Source organism: Mustela erminea, chromosome 12 (genome assembly GCF_009829155.1).
Source record: "Mustela erminea isolate mMusErm1 chromosome 12, mMusErm1.Pri, whole genome shotgun sequence".
Classification (NCBI taxonomy): Eukaryota; Metazoa; Chordata; class Mammalia; order Carnivora; family Mustelidae; genus Mustela; species Mustela erminea.
In genome coordinates, this window is record NC_045625.1 from 88,478,048 (window position 1) to 88,495,191 (window position 17,144).

A 17,144-nucleotide genomic window follows, 5' to 3' on the forward strand; every position below is an offset into this window, starting at 1 on the left:
TTCCAGGACCCTGATATCATGACCTTTGGCAGTTGCTTAACTGACTAAGCCATCCCGGCGCCCCATAGCTTTTATCATTTTTTATTAGTATTTGGTTAAAGAAAATTTTCCAGGAAACTAAGAATTTTTTAAAATAATGAAGAGCAGATGGGCATTATGAAATAAGTTAGAAAATATAAATTAGGGAAATATGTATGTTTATTATTGGTAATTGGGAAATAAAATAATGACCTATTTATATGTTTCATATATATATATATGCATGCATGCATTATTTAGATGCTTTGTAAAAATGTTTGGCATTTTTGATGCATTTAACAGATGTATTAAAATATGTCAGATTATGCCACTCTTCTGCTCAGAACCCTCTAAAAGTACTAGATAATTAGGACAAACCTACTGAAGACAACTAGAAAAGCTGGAGAAAAAAATTTTTTAATGTGCCTCAAGACTTTGGAGAGCTAGCAAGTCTGCAAAGAATTACCTGGCAAGGGGGCAGAGGCCCAGTGAGCTAAGCCCAGTGTGTGAGGTCACAGTGAGCATGAACAGCAGGGCTGTACATGGTGACTTGATGGTTCTCACAGATGTGCTAAGGGACAGCAGCTGGACATGAAAGAATATGTGCTATGATTTTATGTAAAATTAAAAAGAGAAACATAGGCCATTTTAATTAGAGTTTATATGGTGCATATTCTTGGTCTAAAGGAAAAGAAGGACGTGATTACCAATCAAGTCTGGATATTGGTTACTTCTGTGGGGTGAGGGGATATTGATCAGGAGGAACCTGTTGGGGGCTTTTAGATTCTGATCATTCTTGGCCTGAGTGCTCGCTAATTCCACAAGGTCTACTTTGGGATATTACTGAGATGTACAGTCTTGACTTTTTGTATTCTTCTCTAATGTATTATTCATAATGGAAAACTTATTAAAAATTGAAGATACTTCAGTGATTCCCTATATGTAAATTAAAGGAAAAGCCAAGGAAGTTTTTATTGTGGCTTTTAAAGCCCTGTAAATTTGGCCTCGTTTTACATCTGTGATCTCCTCTTCTGTGACTTCTCCTTCCTCCTTGCACTCCACTCCATGTGCTCGGGCTTCTTTGATCTACACTGAACATGCCAGAAATGCTGCACAGTAGGGCCTTTGTACTTGGTATATCTTCTTGAGTACTTTCCTCAAAATACACCTGCATGGGAAAAACTGTTTAATATTGTATCCTTCTCCCATACTGTTTCCTATGATTGCTTTATTATTTTTTTCTGTAGTATTTATCAGTCTCTACAACACTGTACAATTTTTATTTTAACTTGACAGCCTCCTAACAAATAGAAGGCAAAGATTTTGGCATTTTTGAGTACCTGCCACATCCTTAGCACCTTAAACAGTGCTGGGTGAATAGTGGGCCCCTGGAAAATACTTGCCTCAGAAATCAGTTAATTTTAATCTAAGCAGTGGTTTGGGGAAATAATGCTCAGTGCTACCTTTACCACTTTTTTGTCATCTAAAATAGTTTGTAGTTTTTTTGAAAAACAAAATTCCTACAGAAAAGGAAATAAATATGCCACATTTAGATAATTGATTATATAGCTCGCTTGGGGATTAAATAAAGTCTACAGTATTGGATCTTATAGTGTTTACTATTGTGATCATCCAAAAAGATAGTGCTATATTGTAGTGTGCTTTGTTTTTGTGCTTATTAAACTAATAGTCATGATGATCTTTGCCTTAGAATTTATAATCTAAGACATCCTTGATTTGACAAATAAAAAGCAGATGGTAGAGCTGAATCTATTCTGTTATCTATAGTAAAAAAAAATATAACATATAAGCTTAATAGTTTCATTCACTTATTGAATACTTGTTGAATGAAACAGTATGTTTAATGAAGGAAAATTATACTAATTACAGTTTATTTGGACTTTTAAAACCTTCATTATTTTTCTTTATTACAGCAGCTTCATGGAGTTTGGCCACAAGATGTTGTTGATGGAACTTGTGTAGCAGTAAATAACAAGTATCGACTCATGGCATTTGGTTGTGCAAGGTAATTATCATTTTTTAAAAAAAGATTTTATTTATTTATTTGACAGAGAGATCACAAGTAGGCAGAGAGGCAGGCAGAGGGGGAGGGGGAAGTAGGCCCTCTGCTGAGCAGGGAGCCAGATGCGGGGCTCAATCCTAGGACCCTGAGACCATGACCTAAGCTGAAGGCAGAGGCTTAACTCACTGAGCCACCCAAGCACCCTGAGATGACTTCATTTTAAGAGTCATTGTCAAAAATAATGGGCTTTTTAAAAAATATATTTTTACATATTTTTTAAACATAAAGTGTTCTAAATATACTTGTAAACTTTTTCATGGCTATCATAATTTAGTAATCAGTCTTAATATAAAATCTGAAAACATTTTATTAGATTGAAGCAAACAGATCTAAAGATTTAGGAAAATTGAGTGTTGTAAAGGTGAGCTTTAAAGGTGAGCTTTTCTTCAGTGGTAGGAACTTATAACTTGAGTTACAAGTTGAAAAGATGAAGTCAGCCTAAATTTAAGTTCCTTATTATTTAAAAGAGAATTAGGAAGATTTTTTTTTAAGATTTTATTTATTTATCTGACAGAGATCACAGGTAGGCAGAGAGACAGGCAGAGAGAGAGGAAGGGAAGCAGGCTCCCCGCTGAGCAGAGAGTCCGATGCGGGGCTCCATCCCAGGACTCTGGGATCATGACCCAAGCCGAAGGCAGAGGCCCTAGCCCACTGAGCCACCCAGGCGCCCCTATTTTTCTTTTTTAAAAATAATCCCTTCTTCTGGCTAGTATCCAAAATCTATAAAGAACTTAAACTCAACACTCAAAAAATAAAAAATCAGTTAAGAAATTGGCAGAAAACAACAGAATTCTGCAAAGAACACAACAGATAGCTTATAGACACATGAGAAAATGCTCGACATCACTCATCAGGGAAATAAAATCAGTCACAATGAGATATCACCTCACACCAATTAGAATGACTAAAATGAACAGCTCAGGAAACAGTAGATGTTGGTGAGGATGTGGAGAAAGGGGAACCTTCTCACATTGTTGTTAGGAATGCAAACTTGTATGGCCACTCTGGAAAACAGTATGGAGATTCCTCAAAAAGTTAAAAATAAGACTACCCTATGACCCTGCAGTTGCACTACTGGGTATTTATCCAACGGATACAAAAATGCTGATTTGAAGGGGGTACATGCACCCCAGTGTTTATAGCCGCATTATCCACAGTACCCAAAACACAGAACCCAAAAGTCCATTAACTGATGAATGGCTAAGTAAGAGGTGGTATACATGTACAATGGAATATTATTCAGCCATCAAAAAGAATGAAATCTTGAAATTGCAATGACATGGATGGAACTGGAGTGTACTATGCTAAGCAAAATCGGTCAGAGAAAGATACCATATGAGGTCTTTAAAAAAAAACAAAAAAAGATTTTACTTAACTTGAGAAAGAGCATAAGCTGGGGGAGGGACAAAGGAAGAGGGACAGGTAGACTCTCTACTGGAGCAGGCACAGGACTCCATCCCAGGACCCTGAGACCATGACCTGAGCCAAAGTCAGATACTTAACTGACAGAGCCACCCAGGTGCCCCCAACAAATACGGTATGATGAACATAGGGGAGAGAAGGAAAAATAAAATAAAAATAGAAGGAGGCAAACCATAAGAGATTCTTTTTTTTTTTTTTAAGATTTTGTTTATTTGACAGAGAAATCACAAGTAGGCAGAGAGGAAGGCAGAGAGAGAGAGAGGGGAGGAAGCAGGCTCCCTGCGGAGCAGAGAGCCCGACGCGGGGCTCGATCCCAGGACCCCGGGACCATGACCCCAGCCGAAGGCAGAGGCTTTAACCCACTGAGCCACCCAGGCGCCCCCCATAAGAGATTCTTAACAGTAGGGAACAAACAAGGTTGCTGGAGGGGAAGTTGGTGGGGGGATGGGCTAGACAGGCGATGGGCATTAAGGAGGGCAGTTGTGATGAGCACTGGGTGTTATGTGCAACTGACCAGTCACTAAATTCTTCCCCTGAAACTAATACTACACGATTTTACTAAATAGAATTTAAATAAAATCTGTAAAATAAAATTTAAATAAATAAAATAATACTACACTATATGTTAACTAAGTAGAATTTAAATAAAAATCCTTTTTAAGACATCAGTGTTGACATTGCCTTTGAATTTGTGGATGTGCCTTAATGAACAAATTTAAAGCTCACACATAGGATCAATTTCTTGTTTTAATTCTGACAGTGCAGGTTTTAGAAGTAAAATACTGAGTGAGTACAGATTATTCACTCAAGTATCTTTGCATCCCCATGCACCAGGCACAATTTTAAGCACTTGGGATATGTTAGAAAAGAATAAGATACCTGACTTGATCGAGTTTATATTTTAGCTCAAATAAAAAGATTGTATTAGAATCTTAATAGTAATGCCTTACAATATGTAGGGTGCTTTTTTAGCCTCAAAACTCTCTTAAATACGAAATTTCATTTTGTCCTCAAAGTGAGACTTAATGGTTCTATAGAACATACATCTAGTACTATCTCTAGCTACATCGAGTTGAGTATCACAATATTTTGATTAGTGTAAATAATACATGTTATAAATCATACATAATCTGTGAAGTGGTGAGTCCTACATACTGCTTCTCAGGAGATAAATGTAGAAATAGAAGTTAATTCAGGTCAGTATAAGAAAGAAAAGTGTATTTTTTTCTTATTCGTGGATTTGATTTGGTTACATTTTGTTTAGATATTTTAAATCTATGTTTATTAGCACATTTTGCCTATAATTTTTTTCTTATTCCGCTAATTAATCGAAGTTATGCTTGTGTCACGAAGCAAATTGAAGACCTATTCCTCTCTTTCTCTGTTTGAATGTCTGCTTGAATTTGTCAATGAAGCTATCTGAGCCTAGAATTTTCTTTGTGGGAATTTTTTGATTACTGATTCAATTCAGTTTTAAAAGTAAATTTAAGGGTTAGATTTTTCTCTTTTCTTAAGTCATTTTGACAAGTTAGATTTTTTCAGGAATTGGTATCTTTCATTTCACTGTCAAATAAATTGGCTGAAAATTTATAATATCCTTTTTAACTTTCATATTATAAAATAAAAACATACTTACAGGTAAGTGCATGGTCCAAATACTCAGATTTACAAATATTACAAACGCCCCTCTGTTCACAAACTGGGTTAAGAAATTGAGTTTTGCGAGCCAGCCCCAGTACTTACTAAATCCCAACTCCCATCTCCCAACACACTTAAAAGTAACCAATTTTCTGTCTTTGTGATGATTGTTTCCTTGTCTTTATAGTTTTACCACCCCTGCGTGTGATTCTAAAGAGCATAATTCAGGTTTACCTGATTTTGAACTTTATGGGAATAGAATCATATTCTAAATACATTTTGGGTCTTCTTGCTTCTTTGAGTCAGCATTGTTAAATTCATCCATGCTGTTTGCCAGTAGCAAAAATCATATTTTGATTGATTTATAGTGTTCCAGTATATGAACGTGTCATAATTTATCTGATTTGTTGTTTAACGTACATTTGTATTGTTTTCTTGGTTTATAAAAAAGGGGGAACATTTTCTTACATAACTCAGTGTCTTTGTCACATATGAGAAAATTAATGATACATCCCAAATAAGATCTAATTCTCAATCAATACTCAGACTAACCCAATTGTCACCAAAATTTCTTTTATAGCTCCTTGTTTTAACCAGAGTAAATAAAAATGAGTGATTTGTGTTTGGTTATTGTTTCCATGTAGTTGCCTTTTTCCTGTAACAACCCATACACCTTTTTCTTATTTTCATGACATCAACTCTTTTTTTTTTTTTTAAGATTTTATTTATTTGGGGGCGCCTGGTGGCCCAGTGGGTTAAAGCCTCTGCCTTTGTTCGGCTCAGGTTATGATCTCAGGGTCCTGGGATCAAGCCCCACATCAGGCTCTCTGCTCACTGGGGAGCCTGCTTCCCCCTCTCTCTCTGCCTGCCTCTCTGCCTACTTGTGATTTCTGTCTGTCAAATAAGTAAATAAAAGTCTTTTAAAAAGAAAAAAAAGACATTATTTATTTGACAGAGATACAGAGAGAAAACACAGCAAGGGGAACGGGAGAGGAAGAAGCAGGCTTCCTGCTGAGCAGGGAGCCCGATGTGGGCCTTGATCCCAGGACACTGGAATCATGACCTGAGCCGAAGGCAGATGCTTAACGACTGGCCACGCAGGTGCCCTAGACATCAGCTTTTTAAGAGTTCAGGCCAGTTGTTTATAGAATGTCCTGCACATTCTATAAACGTTTCTCGTTTTCTCTAAACCAGCCATGACTGGAACCTTGAAGCTGGCTCTTGCCGAGCCAGTCCAGTCAGACTTGGGAGCATCTGACAGGACCAGTGGGGCGGGGGTCCGACACCGCCTGCAGTCGGGGCGGCCTTGCGGGGCTGCTAGGGCCAGATGGGAGAGCCCAACAGAGGTTCCCTGCTCCTTCCCCAGGGCAGTGAAGGTGGAATCTCAGCCTTTGGCCTCTGTCGTCTCACTTTTCATCAGTTGGGAGAGTACCAGACCTTTATTTTGGTGGGGGGTGGTGACGCTGGGTTGGGGTGGAGGTTTTGTGATTGTCATTGTGTGACAGAACAGACCAGTGGCTTCTAGGTCTTCCAGCTCTTACCAGGATTAATTGCCCTGAACACTCAACTGTAGCTGCTGTCCTTCGAGTTCTGTTCTGCAAGAAGCTGACTTTGGTCTTGGATGCCAGTTTGCAAGGGGATCAGTCTTACAACTTACCTGTCCTGGGATCGAGCCCCCCGTTGGGCTCCCTGCTCAGCGGGGAGTTTGCTGCTCCCTCTCCCCTGCTCATGCTCTCTCACTATCTGTCCCTCTCTCTCAAATAACTAAGGAAAATCTTTTTTTTTTTTTTAAAGATTTTATTTATTTATCAGAGAGAGAGAGGGGGAGAGAGCGAGCACAGGCAGACAGAATGGCAGGCAGAGGCAGAGGGAGAAGCAGGTTCCCTGCTGAGCAAGGAGCCCGATGTGGGACTCGATCCCAGGACGCTGGGATCATGACCTGAGCCGAAGGCAGCTGCTTAACCAACTGAGCCACCCAGGCGTCCCTAACTAAGGAAAATCTTAAAAAAGAAAAGGGGTGGGGAGGTTTGACCAGATGCTGGTTAAACATTTTTATCATGTAGTGTTATGTACTTGCTGTGGCACTGTGTAGCAATAAGGTTAAGTTGTCCTTGTATTAGTGATACTAATTTTGTATTAGTGATACTGAATTTGGTCATTTGTGATTGTAGCCATATCTCTGTTATAGAGAGAGCTTGTTTTGCTTTGAGATTAATGAGTGGTGTCTTATGCATGAAGAAATAATTTTCTCTTACAATGGGTGAACGAGAAGTGGAAATAACAATAATTTAAACAATATAGGCCTTATAGAATACGTAAAAGGTTAGCTGTCAGTCTTTATAAGTGTTGACTTAGCTCCTGTTTCTTGTATTAGAAATCGTGGACTCTCCTCACTGACTCATTAGAGCTCAGCAACCCAGAGTTCCCACTTGACCGTTGCCAGGTGCAAAACAAAAACAAGTAAAACCTGTGGGCTACTTAGTGCTGTCTTTCAGCAAAGTGTCGAATTGGGCAGGTAGCCTGGAGCGATACCTATTCCCGGGCATTTGGCTTCTGACTAAGCTGGAATAACAAACCAGATTCTCTCTCCCACATCGGGGAGAAAATGGACAAAAATATGGAAGAGTAAGACAATATGAGTTCGAGACTGAGAACATCAGGCAACAGAGGACACCGGTCCGTAAAAGATAGGAAATAAATAAAACTCTACAAATGCCTCCGCTTTAATTACATTGAAAGAGTTTCCAGGCTGTGGCACAAGGTTGGAGAGACAGAACCTGGCAGATTGCTTAGGTTGAGTTACAGGGAAGTGAAAATCTGGGGAGACCAAAGCAGCTAGGACTCGGGACAGCCAGCCAGAGACAACAGAGTGGCACAAAGAAGGTGCTCCAGAGTGCTGGAGAGGGTCTCTCCTGAGTATTCGCTATGGAAGATCCAGAAAGAGATCCAAATCAAACATTGTAGGAGAAAAGAATAATAAACCTGAAAAACATAGCCAGAGAAATTATTCAGAATGAAAGAGAGAGGAAACAGATTGAAAACCACAGCATCAGTGAGCTGTGCTGTAAGTTCATGTGGCCTCTTCGTGCAGGTGTTTTACTGAGCCCCAGTCCTGATCCTTAAGAAGAGCTGACCCGGCTGGATGAGGGTCAGAACATTAATGTTAGATTTTGATCGAAAATAGTTCCGGGCGCCTGGGTGGCTCAGTGGGTTAAGCCGCTGCCTTCGGCTCAGGTCATGATCTCAGGGTCCTGGGATCGAGTCCCGCATCGGGCTCTCTGCTCAGCAGGGAGCCTGCTTCCCTCTCTCTCTCTCTGCCTGCCTCTCCGTCTACTTGTGATTTCTCTCTGTCAAATAAATAAATAAAATCTTTAAAAAAAAAAAAAAAGAAAGAAAATAGTTCCATAAGCAAAAATGATATTTTTTATGATCATCATTAGGTCAATTTTGAAATGTAGCTTAGAAGTAATATTATAAAGTTTTTGTTTTGGTTTCTGGCCCTTCCTAAAATTGGCACTTGTTAAGATTTCTTAGATGAAATCATTATATATGCCACTTTCACAAAATAACATATACCATGTGTGTAGATACAAAAAATGGTGTTGGGTAGAAAATATAATCAAGTGAAAATCTGTAAATTACTATCCAGCATGAGAAATAGCGCATTACCAGGGTGGATGCAGCCCCGGCTTCCCCCTCTTCTTTATTTATTTAATTTTTTTAATGATTTTGTTTATTTGGCAAAGAGAGACAGGGCAAGTGGGAGCACAAGCAGGGGAAGTGGAAGAAGAAGAAACAGGCTTCCCGCTGGGCAGGGAGTCCGATGGGGGGCTCGATCCCAGGACCCTGGGATCATGACCTGAGCTGAAGGCAGATGCTTAACAACTGAGCCACCCAGGCGCCCTGTCCCCCTCTTATTTAATGTCCCTCCTTCTCCACCAGAGATGGTGTGTCCATTAGCTCTTTATTGCATTTTTACCACAAATGTATTTACTATGTTTTGAATGTTTTTGAATAGAAGCAGAATTATACTACATATGTACATCCTGACTATGTGTTTTAATGCCTGTCGCTGCTGTACTAGACAGCTGTACGAGCAGAGCACAGTTTATGCTTCCTTTCTCTTGCTGGACACTTCAGGTTGCTGCGGCTGTTGTGCGTTTATACATAGTACTACAGTGAACATTGTGCGTGCCTTTTGATAACATAGACAAGAATATTCCTGGGATATATTTAGAGGGAAATTTTTACTGGGTTACAAATATGCACTTGTTCAGATTTATGAGACTGCAAATCATTTACAAAATGGTTTTAGCCTAGTTTATGCTCTTACCAGCAGAACATAACAGTTCCACAGTAATGCTCTCTATATTTGTATTTCTCTGTTTCATTAAAGGCTTTTTTGTTTTTCTCAGTGGTTCTGTACAGGTATATACAATAGATAACACCACCGGAGCTATGCTGCTGTCCCATAAACTAGAGCTAACAGCGAAACAGTATCCTGGTGAGTCCTTTTTTTTCCTTAATTTTTGATGTACAGGTAATGGTGTGGATGGGTAGTGACTGGGGATTTTAAATGATGCGTGCTCTCGGTCAAATACAGTTAACACGTAACTGTATTTTGCCTGGCCCAGGTACTAGGGTTTCCTGGTACCTAGAAAGGCTCCCAAGGATCCTTCTTTTATTGTTTGATTAGTCTTCTGTGTCCTCACTAGTTTTAGCCTTTATAGTCTTTCTCTGGACTCTGCTCTAGTCTTTTACCTGATTTCATTGCCTTTGTTATTTTATGCCTTCCAACTCAGTTTATTCATTTAGCAAATACTTATAAAATACCTGCTGTAGGCCAGACATTGTTTTAACTAGTGGATACACATCGTTAAAGTAATCTTTTTCTGAACTCAGTAGTGAATCTTGAGTGGACCCTCAGACCCTTTGGATTAATTCCAAAGTCTTTGTCATTGAAAGGCTTTTGGCCAAAACTAACAGAGAACCCAAGTTGCTGTGGCTTAAATAGGATTTATTTTCTCTGCTAGCAAGAAATCCAAAGGTGAGTTGCTGCTGGCGTTTGGTCTTTCCTTCATGGCCTCAGCTTCTGAGCTGCAAGCATTACTCCTGTGTTTGAGTCAAGAAGAAAGGAGGAAATAGGGCATATTTGGTTTTTTGATCAGGAAAGCAAAAGGTTTCTCAGCAGCAGCCTCACCTGTTCCAGCCATCTTCCTCTTCATCTGGTTGGTCGCTTTATGTCTCGTTAGCTGCCTTGGGATTTTCCCAGCCTTTATGGTAGAAGTGGGCAAGGGAGAAAGAGGCTGGAAATGGATGTGGCATTAACCAGCCAATGGCGTCTACCGCATGATGGCACGTAGGTCTTTTGCTGAATATTTCTGGCATTATTTCTTAGTTCAGTCAGCCCATACTTTTACCACAGCACCTCTACGTTAAAAGAAATACCAGACGTTCTGTTTATTAGGTAGTTAGGTCTAAATCCTAATAGCATTTTCAAAAAGTAATACATGTAAATGGAAAGAAAAATAGTATTTTATTTTAATTCGTAAACACAATTTTTTGCTAATAAGTTGTCTGTGCTTATTGGACACTGTACAGTTTCTCAGACCTTGGAGTCAGATTAGGTCCAGTCACCCACATTTCCTGTTCCACGTTGATTTTCACATGACACTTTTTCTACAACAACTCCTAAAAAGCCACCTTTACAAAGATGTAACATCATCAAAATAAATGTAGTCACAGCCTAATATAGCTGTGAACTGCCTGAGCTAATAACTTACATTGTGTCTAACAGATATTATATATCACTCTATTTATTTGATATTGTCTCTTGAAGATTGTCTCATGGCATCCTGGATACCCTGCACACAGACCTAGGAACTGCAGTCTGACTCTTCACCAAACCACCTGTAGATTCTTGAGAGAGGGTCTATGTATATTGATCTTCCAAGATACAGCTTAAATGAAATCTCGTTTTATGAACTAGACAGAATACTATTCCTCCTGTGCCTCAATATATTTTGCATATACTATCTTTCTTATCATTGTTAATGTTTTATTGAACTTACCATCTTACAGGTCTTGTTTTCTGCTAGCTCCAGGGTAGGAATGTAGGATTTTTCTATCTGTACCGAGTGAGTTCAGTTTAGTGAGAGGCATAGTTAATGAGTGTGATGAATGAATCAGTATGTTTTTAAGCCAGTGACCTTTGCACAATTGTTTTAACAGGCAGTTAGAATCTCACTACTATGTTTTAAGAGTTTGATACTATACTTTGTTCTGTATGTGCATTAATAATTGGGACCCTTTTCAGACTGTGTTCTGTTCCTCTCCCAAATTTAGATATGCTCCTGTATTAAGAATAATTGCTCACTAGAGGGTATTATGCTACGTGAAATAAGTCATCAAAGAAAGACAATTATCATATGCTCTGTCTGATATGAGGAATTTGAAGGGCAGGGCGGGGGACTTCAGGGGGGAGGGATGGAAAAAATGAAACGATGGGCTCGGGAGGGACAGAAACCATCAGAGGCTCTTAATCTCACCAAACAAACTGAGGGTTGCTGGGGGGAGGGAGGAAAGGGATGGGGGGGCTGCGTGATGGACATCAGGGAGGGTGTGTGCTGTGGTGAGTGCCGTGAAGTGTGTAAGCCTGGTGATTCACAGACCTGTACCCCTGGGGCAAATAATACATTATATCTTTAAAAATGAAAAAAAAAAAAAAAAGAATAATTGCTGTATAACTATACAAAGGTCTCTATTTGGGTCAGAAAAATGAGGACACCCATCTAAATCTAATCCAATAATAAAAATTCTCATGAGCCTCAAGGAAGAAGCTAAGGTTTCTCACGTCAGAATCTCAGGAAACATTTAATACATAACTGTTAATGTTGACTTAGTATTACCCACATCTATACCAGTATTTTTCCCCATCATGTCCTTTTAACATCTCACATCTTCCACTTGAGACCATTTTCTGTCTATAATACGTCCTTGAGAATTTTCTCTAGTGAAGTTTTGGGGGTAAGGGGTGGGGTCTGAAGATGTATTTATTTTGCCCCTGTAATTTAATTATGGTTTAACTTGTTATACCATTTTAGATGGGCAGTTACTGTGTGTACATTGAAGTTGTTCAGGTACCATCCAGTTTCACTGTTGTTCTTGGGATCTCTGATCAAGTTGTGTTTTCTTTTCAGGAAATTGAGTTTTTTTCTCTTTGTTTACTTTTAAGATTTTTTCTTTGTCTTTGGGATAGTTTCACTGTGATTTGGAAGGTGAAGACTTTTTTCTAATTTTTTTTTCTTTCTTTTTTTTTTTTTTTTTTAATCTTGTTTGAGATTCAGGCATTCTGGATCTGAGAATTCATATTGCCCAGCTGTTCTGGAAGATACTCAGCCATTATTTCTCTGCATATTGCCTCTTATTTAATCTCTTTTTCTGGAAGTTTAATCAGACTTGCATTGTACTGTTTACAGGTTTGGTTTGTTTTGTTTTGTTTTGTTTTGTTTATTTATTTATTTATTTGACAGACATCACAAGTAGGCAGAGAGGCAGGCAGAGAGAGGAGGAAGCAGGCTCCCTGCTGAGCAGAGACTCCGATGTGGGGCTCCATCCCAGGACCCTGGGATCATGACCAGAGCTGAAGGCAGAGGCTTTAACCCCCTGAGCCACCCAGGCGCCCCTGTTTACAGGTTTCTTAAGCTGCCTTTTAACATTTTTCATTTTTTTGTTTCTCTGGACTATGTTCTAGAAAATGTTTCCCTGTCTTCTGGTACATGTGTTCTCTTCATTTATGTTTAGTATTCTTCTTCATCTGTCCATTTTAATTACTGTATTTTTTATTTCCAGAGTGTTTACTTAGCTTTCTAATCTGTATGCATCCTGCTCCTAGTTTCATTATTCTTTTATTTCTTTAGGTATTAAAAAATGGTTTTTATATTCTTTGTTAGTCTCAGTATTTGAAACCTTTCTTTCTGAGTTTGGGTTCTCATGAATTTGTTTATATATTTTGGGATTTTTTTTTTTTTTTTTTTTTTTTTACTGAGAGCTGTTTAATTTCCTTCAGATTTATTTATTTGAATGCTTTGTGACCTAAATTGAATTTGAGTTCTTCCGAAGAGGATTTATGTGTGTTTAGGGCAAGTTATGTGGGAGTACTACATCAGTCTGGAATCCTTTGCATTATATTCTCTGTTTGTAATTTTCTTGAGTCATACAAGTTGCACAAATTACATATGAGAGTGAGGACTGACTTGTTTCAGATTCCCGGGGACTTTATTTTCCATTCATGGAAAACACATGAAAGTATCCTTTGCCATTTCTTTACCTTCCACATGGTAGAGTTTATTTCTCATTCTTCCTTATACCATGAATGTAGCCTTCTGTAGCCCCTCCCATTAAGTGGTGTCTTCTCTTAGGTACCCTGCCTTGGTCAAGCTCTGAGCTTGCTCTCCGCTCTGTCACGTGCTATGAGTCGTCAGAAATAGAAGTCAGGGCTTCCAGGGTTTGGCAGAAAAATTCAGGGCACAAGCACTTTGTACACTTACTTACCTCTCAGCATTTTTAGTCGTTTGAGGTGTTTAAGTATTCTAAGATTTTTTTTTTTTTTTTTTTTGACAGACAGAGATCACGAGTAGGCAGAGACGCAGGCAGGGGGCGGGGGGAGGTGGGAAGCAGGCTCCCCGCAGAGCAGAGAGCCCAGTGCGGGGCTCGATCCCAGGACCCCGGGATCATGACCTGAGCCAAAGGCAGAGGCTCTAACCCACTGAGCCACCCAGGCGCCCCATGGTTTCTTTTTTTAATCCATACTTAGTTTTCCTGCCCAGTATTGAACTAATTGAAATTAAAAAACAATAATAACACCTTATTTCTTTAGTTGCATGGTCACGTTTACGTGTCTAGTAGTCACATGTAGCTGGGGGCTGCCTCTTAGACCAAGCAGGTGGGCAGGTGGGAAGTCATTGCCGCGGGAAGTGTTCCCCGCTGCTCCTGTTGGGCAGCACTGCGCGTGGTTCTTGAGATCGCCCTTCCTTCTCGGGCTCGTGGATGCCATTTCTCCCTTTGGTGACCTGCCAACTCTCACTCCCGGGGTCTTTGTTGTGAGAGAATTCTGCCAGCTTCAATTACGTGGGCCGTAAACCTGCTTACTACGGGAGGCTTGTAGGAGGACTGAACATCTGAAGCAGGGATGAGTTTGCTCGCTTCCTTCAGGCAGCGCCGGCTGAGTTTAACCAGCCACGGTGACTGGGAGTCCTTCTGTCACGCTGCACCTTCCCTTTGGACTCTCCGACTTCATGCTGGTCTCAGACACTTTGTCTTCCTAGAGGATGTCAGTCCCCAACTCCTTTGTCATTGCTGGGGCTCACCCCAGCTTTCCATCCCCGTAATTCTAGCCTTTCTCCCCTCCCTGGTCCCAGCCCTTTACTCTCAGCCCAGGTACTAACCAATCTCACAGTAGGTTTTCTCCTTTCTTTTGGCTTCTGGAACTTTTTCTTTCTTGTAAGTTCAGCTCTATAACTAAATGTCTGGGTTACTTTTTTAATATTTTTCTCAATATACAGATTATATCACAGTCTATGTTCATTGTAGGTTGTTACCACCTAGATAAATTTCCCGTAGTCCTGACACATGAAGATTAAGTTTACCACCACTGATATTTTATTATGGATCTCTGCAATTAGATTTTAATATGTACATAATGCTTGGAAAGTGGGTATGCATATATGTGCATGCATATGTCTATTTCATGTGGGGTAGTAAGTATATACCCTCCCCTTTTCAGTTAACATTAACATCCTTCTATGACAGTGAAAACCCATGTTTTTTTCCTTGCACATGGAATTGCATTCATTTGTAAACTTCAGTTTGATTTTGTGCTTCTTCTTGGTATGTGTGTGTATATGTATTTATTTTAAAATTTTATTTATTAGAACACATGTGCTTGACCTGCGGGGAGAGGCAAATGGGGAGCGAAAGCAGGCTGAGTGGTGAGCCCGATGTGGGGCTCGGTCCCAGGACCCTGGGAACGTGACCTGAGCCGAAGGCAGGCACTTCACTGACTGAGCTCCCCCTCCAGTTGCCCCCTTGGTTTGTTTTTAAATTTCTCCCCTGGACAAGTATTAAGTATAGTAATAAGATGTGATGTTTCTTATGTATATTCCTATTTATTTATTTATTTATTTATTTATTACATATACAAATTGTTTAATTAAGAACAGCTCCTAATTTACATTCAGCTGACCAAGCTTCATATTGATTTTAATTTTATTTTCTTCAACTTTTTTTTTAAATTTTTTATTTTTTATAAACCACACACAAAAATAGACTCAAAATGGATGGAGGATCCCATTTATTTTTCATCTGCCTGAATAACCTGGCTATTCACTATGGTGGGGAGTGCTAAAGTGAGGTTGTCTTCTGTAGACAAAAACCTATATACTTCCCCTTTGTAGTAAATCTTCTGTATTTTATAGCAGAAATGTATTACTACTGCAAATGAAAAGAATTTGAAACAAAGTGATACATAGCTGGTTTTGAATTGCTGACAGGAAATACTAGCATGTTTCATTTAACCCTGCAGTAGGGAAACTTGGCTTTTACTGCACAGTGAAATTACAGGATTGAAAGAACAATTACTATTAGTTAAAAGATGATATGAGCACCTGGAGTCCTCAAGCTGGAGTTTACCTACGTAATTCTAATAGAAGATTAAACTTCAATTTGTTTTAACTTGGATTCCTTGAGTGGGGAGCATGAAGATAATCGTAGGACATTATTTTACATTTTAAAACACCTGCTTTGCGAACTACTTTGACATTTAGTGTTGGATGATTCAAGGGAAGCATTATCCCCGTTTTACAGAAACCGAACTGACCAAAGCCAAAGACTTTTAAAATGACACAATTATAGTTATCCAGGCTGATAGTGGCCCCAAATGGTTCTCATTTCTTTTAAATTTCTTGGCAGCCGAGTTTGTTCTGCTTCAGTCAAGACTAATGTGACCCTTTGTGACCTTAAATGAGTAGGATTCATCTCATTATTTGAAGGAGACATATCTTTCTGTTCATTTTCAATTTGAAAAAATACAGACTGTAAAAAATACTGTTTCTGAAGGAATCATTTATTTTTAACTCTTCTCACAATTTCTTAACAGATATTTGGAACAAAACAGGAGCTGTTAAATTAGTCAGATGGTCCCCTGACAACAGTGTTGTGACGGTGACCTGGGAGAGCGGAGGCCTCTCTCTGTGGAGTGTGTTTGGAGCCCAGCTGATCTGTACGCTTGGAGGCGATTTTGCGTGAGTGAATAAAGACAAGTTCTAGATAAAATAACTCCCATTATCTCCCAGAAAATACACATACACAGAAATTTTTTGTCATTCAGCTATCCTGCCTTAGGACAATTTGTAAGGTTCAGAATTCATTTGTTCAGAATGTGCTGATTCTCTAAACATCCATCCGTTTAAAATTCATTGTTCATTCCGTAAAATGCATTTGTTTGTTGAATCCCTACTATATAAATGGTAGCATGTTAGATTCGAGGCTAAATCACATACAGTTTTGCCTTCAAGTAGCTTATAATCTAGTAAGAGCAATAAGCCATGTACATAAGTCACTAGTGGGAAATAGAAAATCGCATTATCTTGCTGGGTTGAGATCTCTTCCCACTCCTTGTGGTGCTGTGAACCTCAGTCCTGACAAAATGAATACCCGTTCCCAAACTGCATGATTCTGTCGAGAACCATGGACCTAAGAGACTATGTGTAGGTGATATACTTAGATATATCAACCAGCGGTCTCATGTTTCATGCATTATTATCTGTTTCTGTTTTTAAAGGAACAAAATCAATTTGAGTTTTTAAAAACTTAAAGCCAAATATTATATGTAATAGAAGACTTTTTTAAATTGAGTTTCTGTTCTCTTTCAGCTATAGGTCTGATGGTACCAAAAAAGATCCCCTTAAGATCAACTCTATGGTAA

At 39.2% G+C, this 17,144-nt stretch overlaps 1 protein-coding gene across 6 annotated transcripts in view; it reads left to right on the plus strand.

The window, feature by feature from the left end:
- Positions 1-17,144, plus strand: part of RIC1 (RIC1 homolog, RAB6A GEF complex partner 1) — a 143,527-nt gene that overhangs the window by 93,512 nt on the left and 32,871 nt on the right. For all 6 annotated transcript variants that reach the window (XM_032307520.1, XM_032307522.1, XM_032307523.1 and 3 more), the window contains 4 exons: positions 1,953-2,044; positions 9,577-9,665; positions 16,317-16,461; positions 17,092-17,140. In XM_032307520.1, coding sequence (XP_032163411.1) covers positions 1,953-2,044; positions 9,577-9,665; positions 16,317-16,461; positions 17,092-17,140 — 375 coding nt within the window. The remainder of the gene's footprint in view (positions 1-1,952; positions 2,045-9,576; positions 9,666-16,316; positions 16,462-17,091; positions 17,141-17,144) is intronic.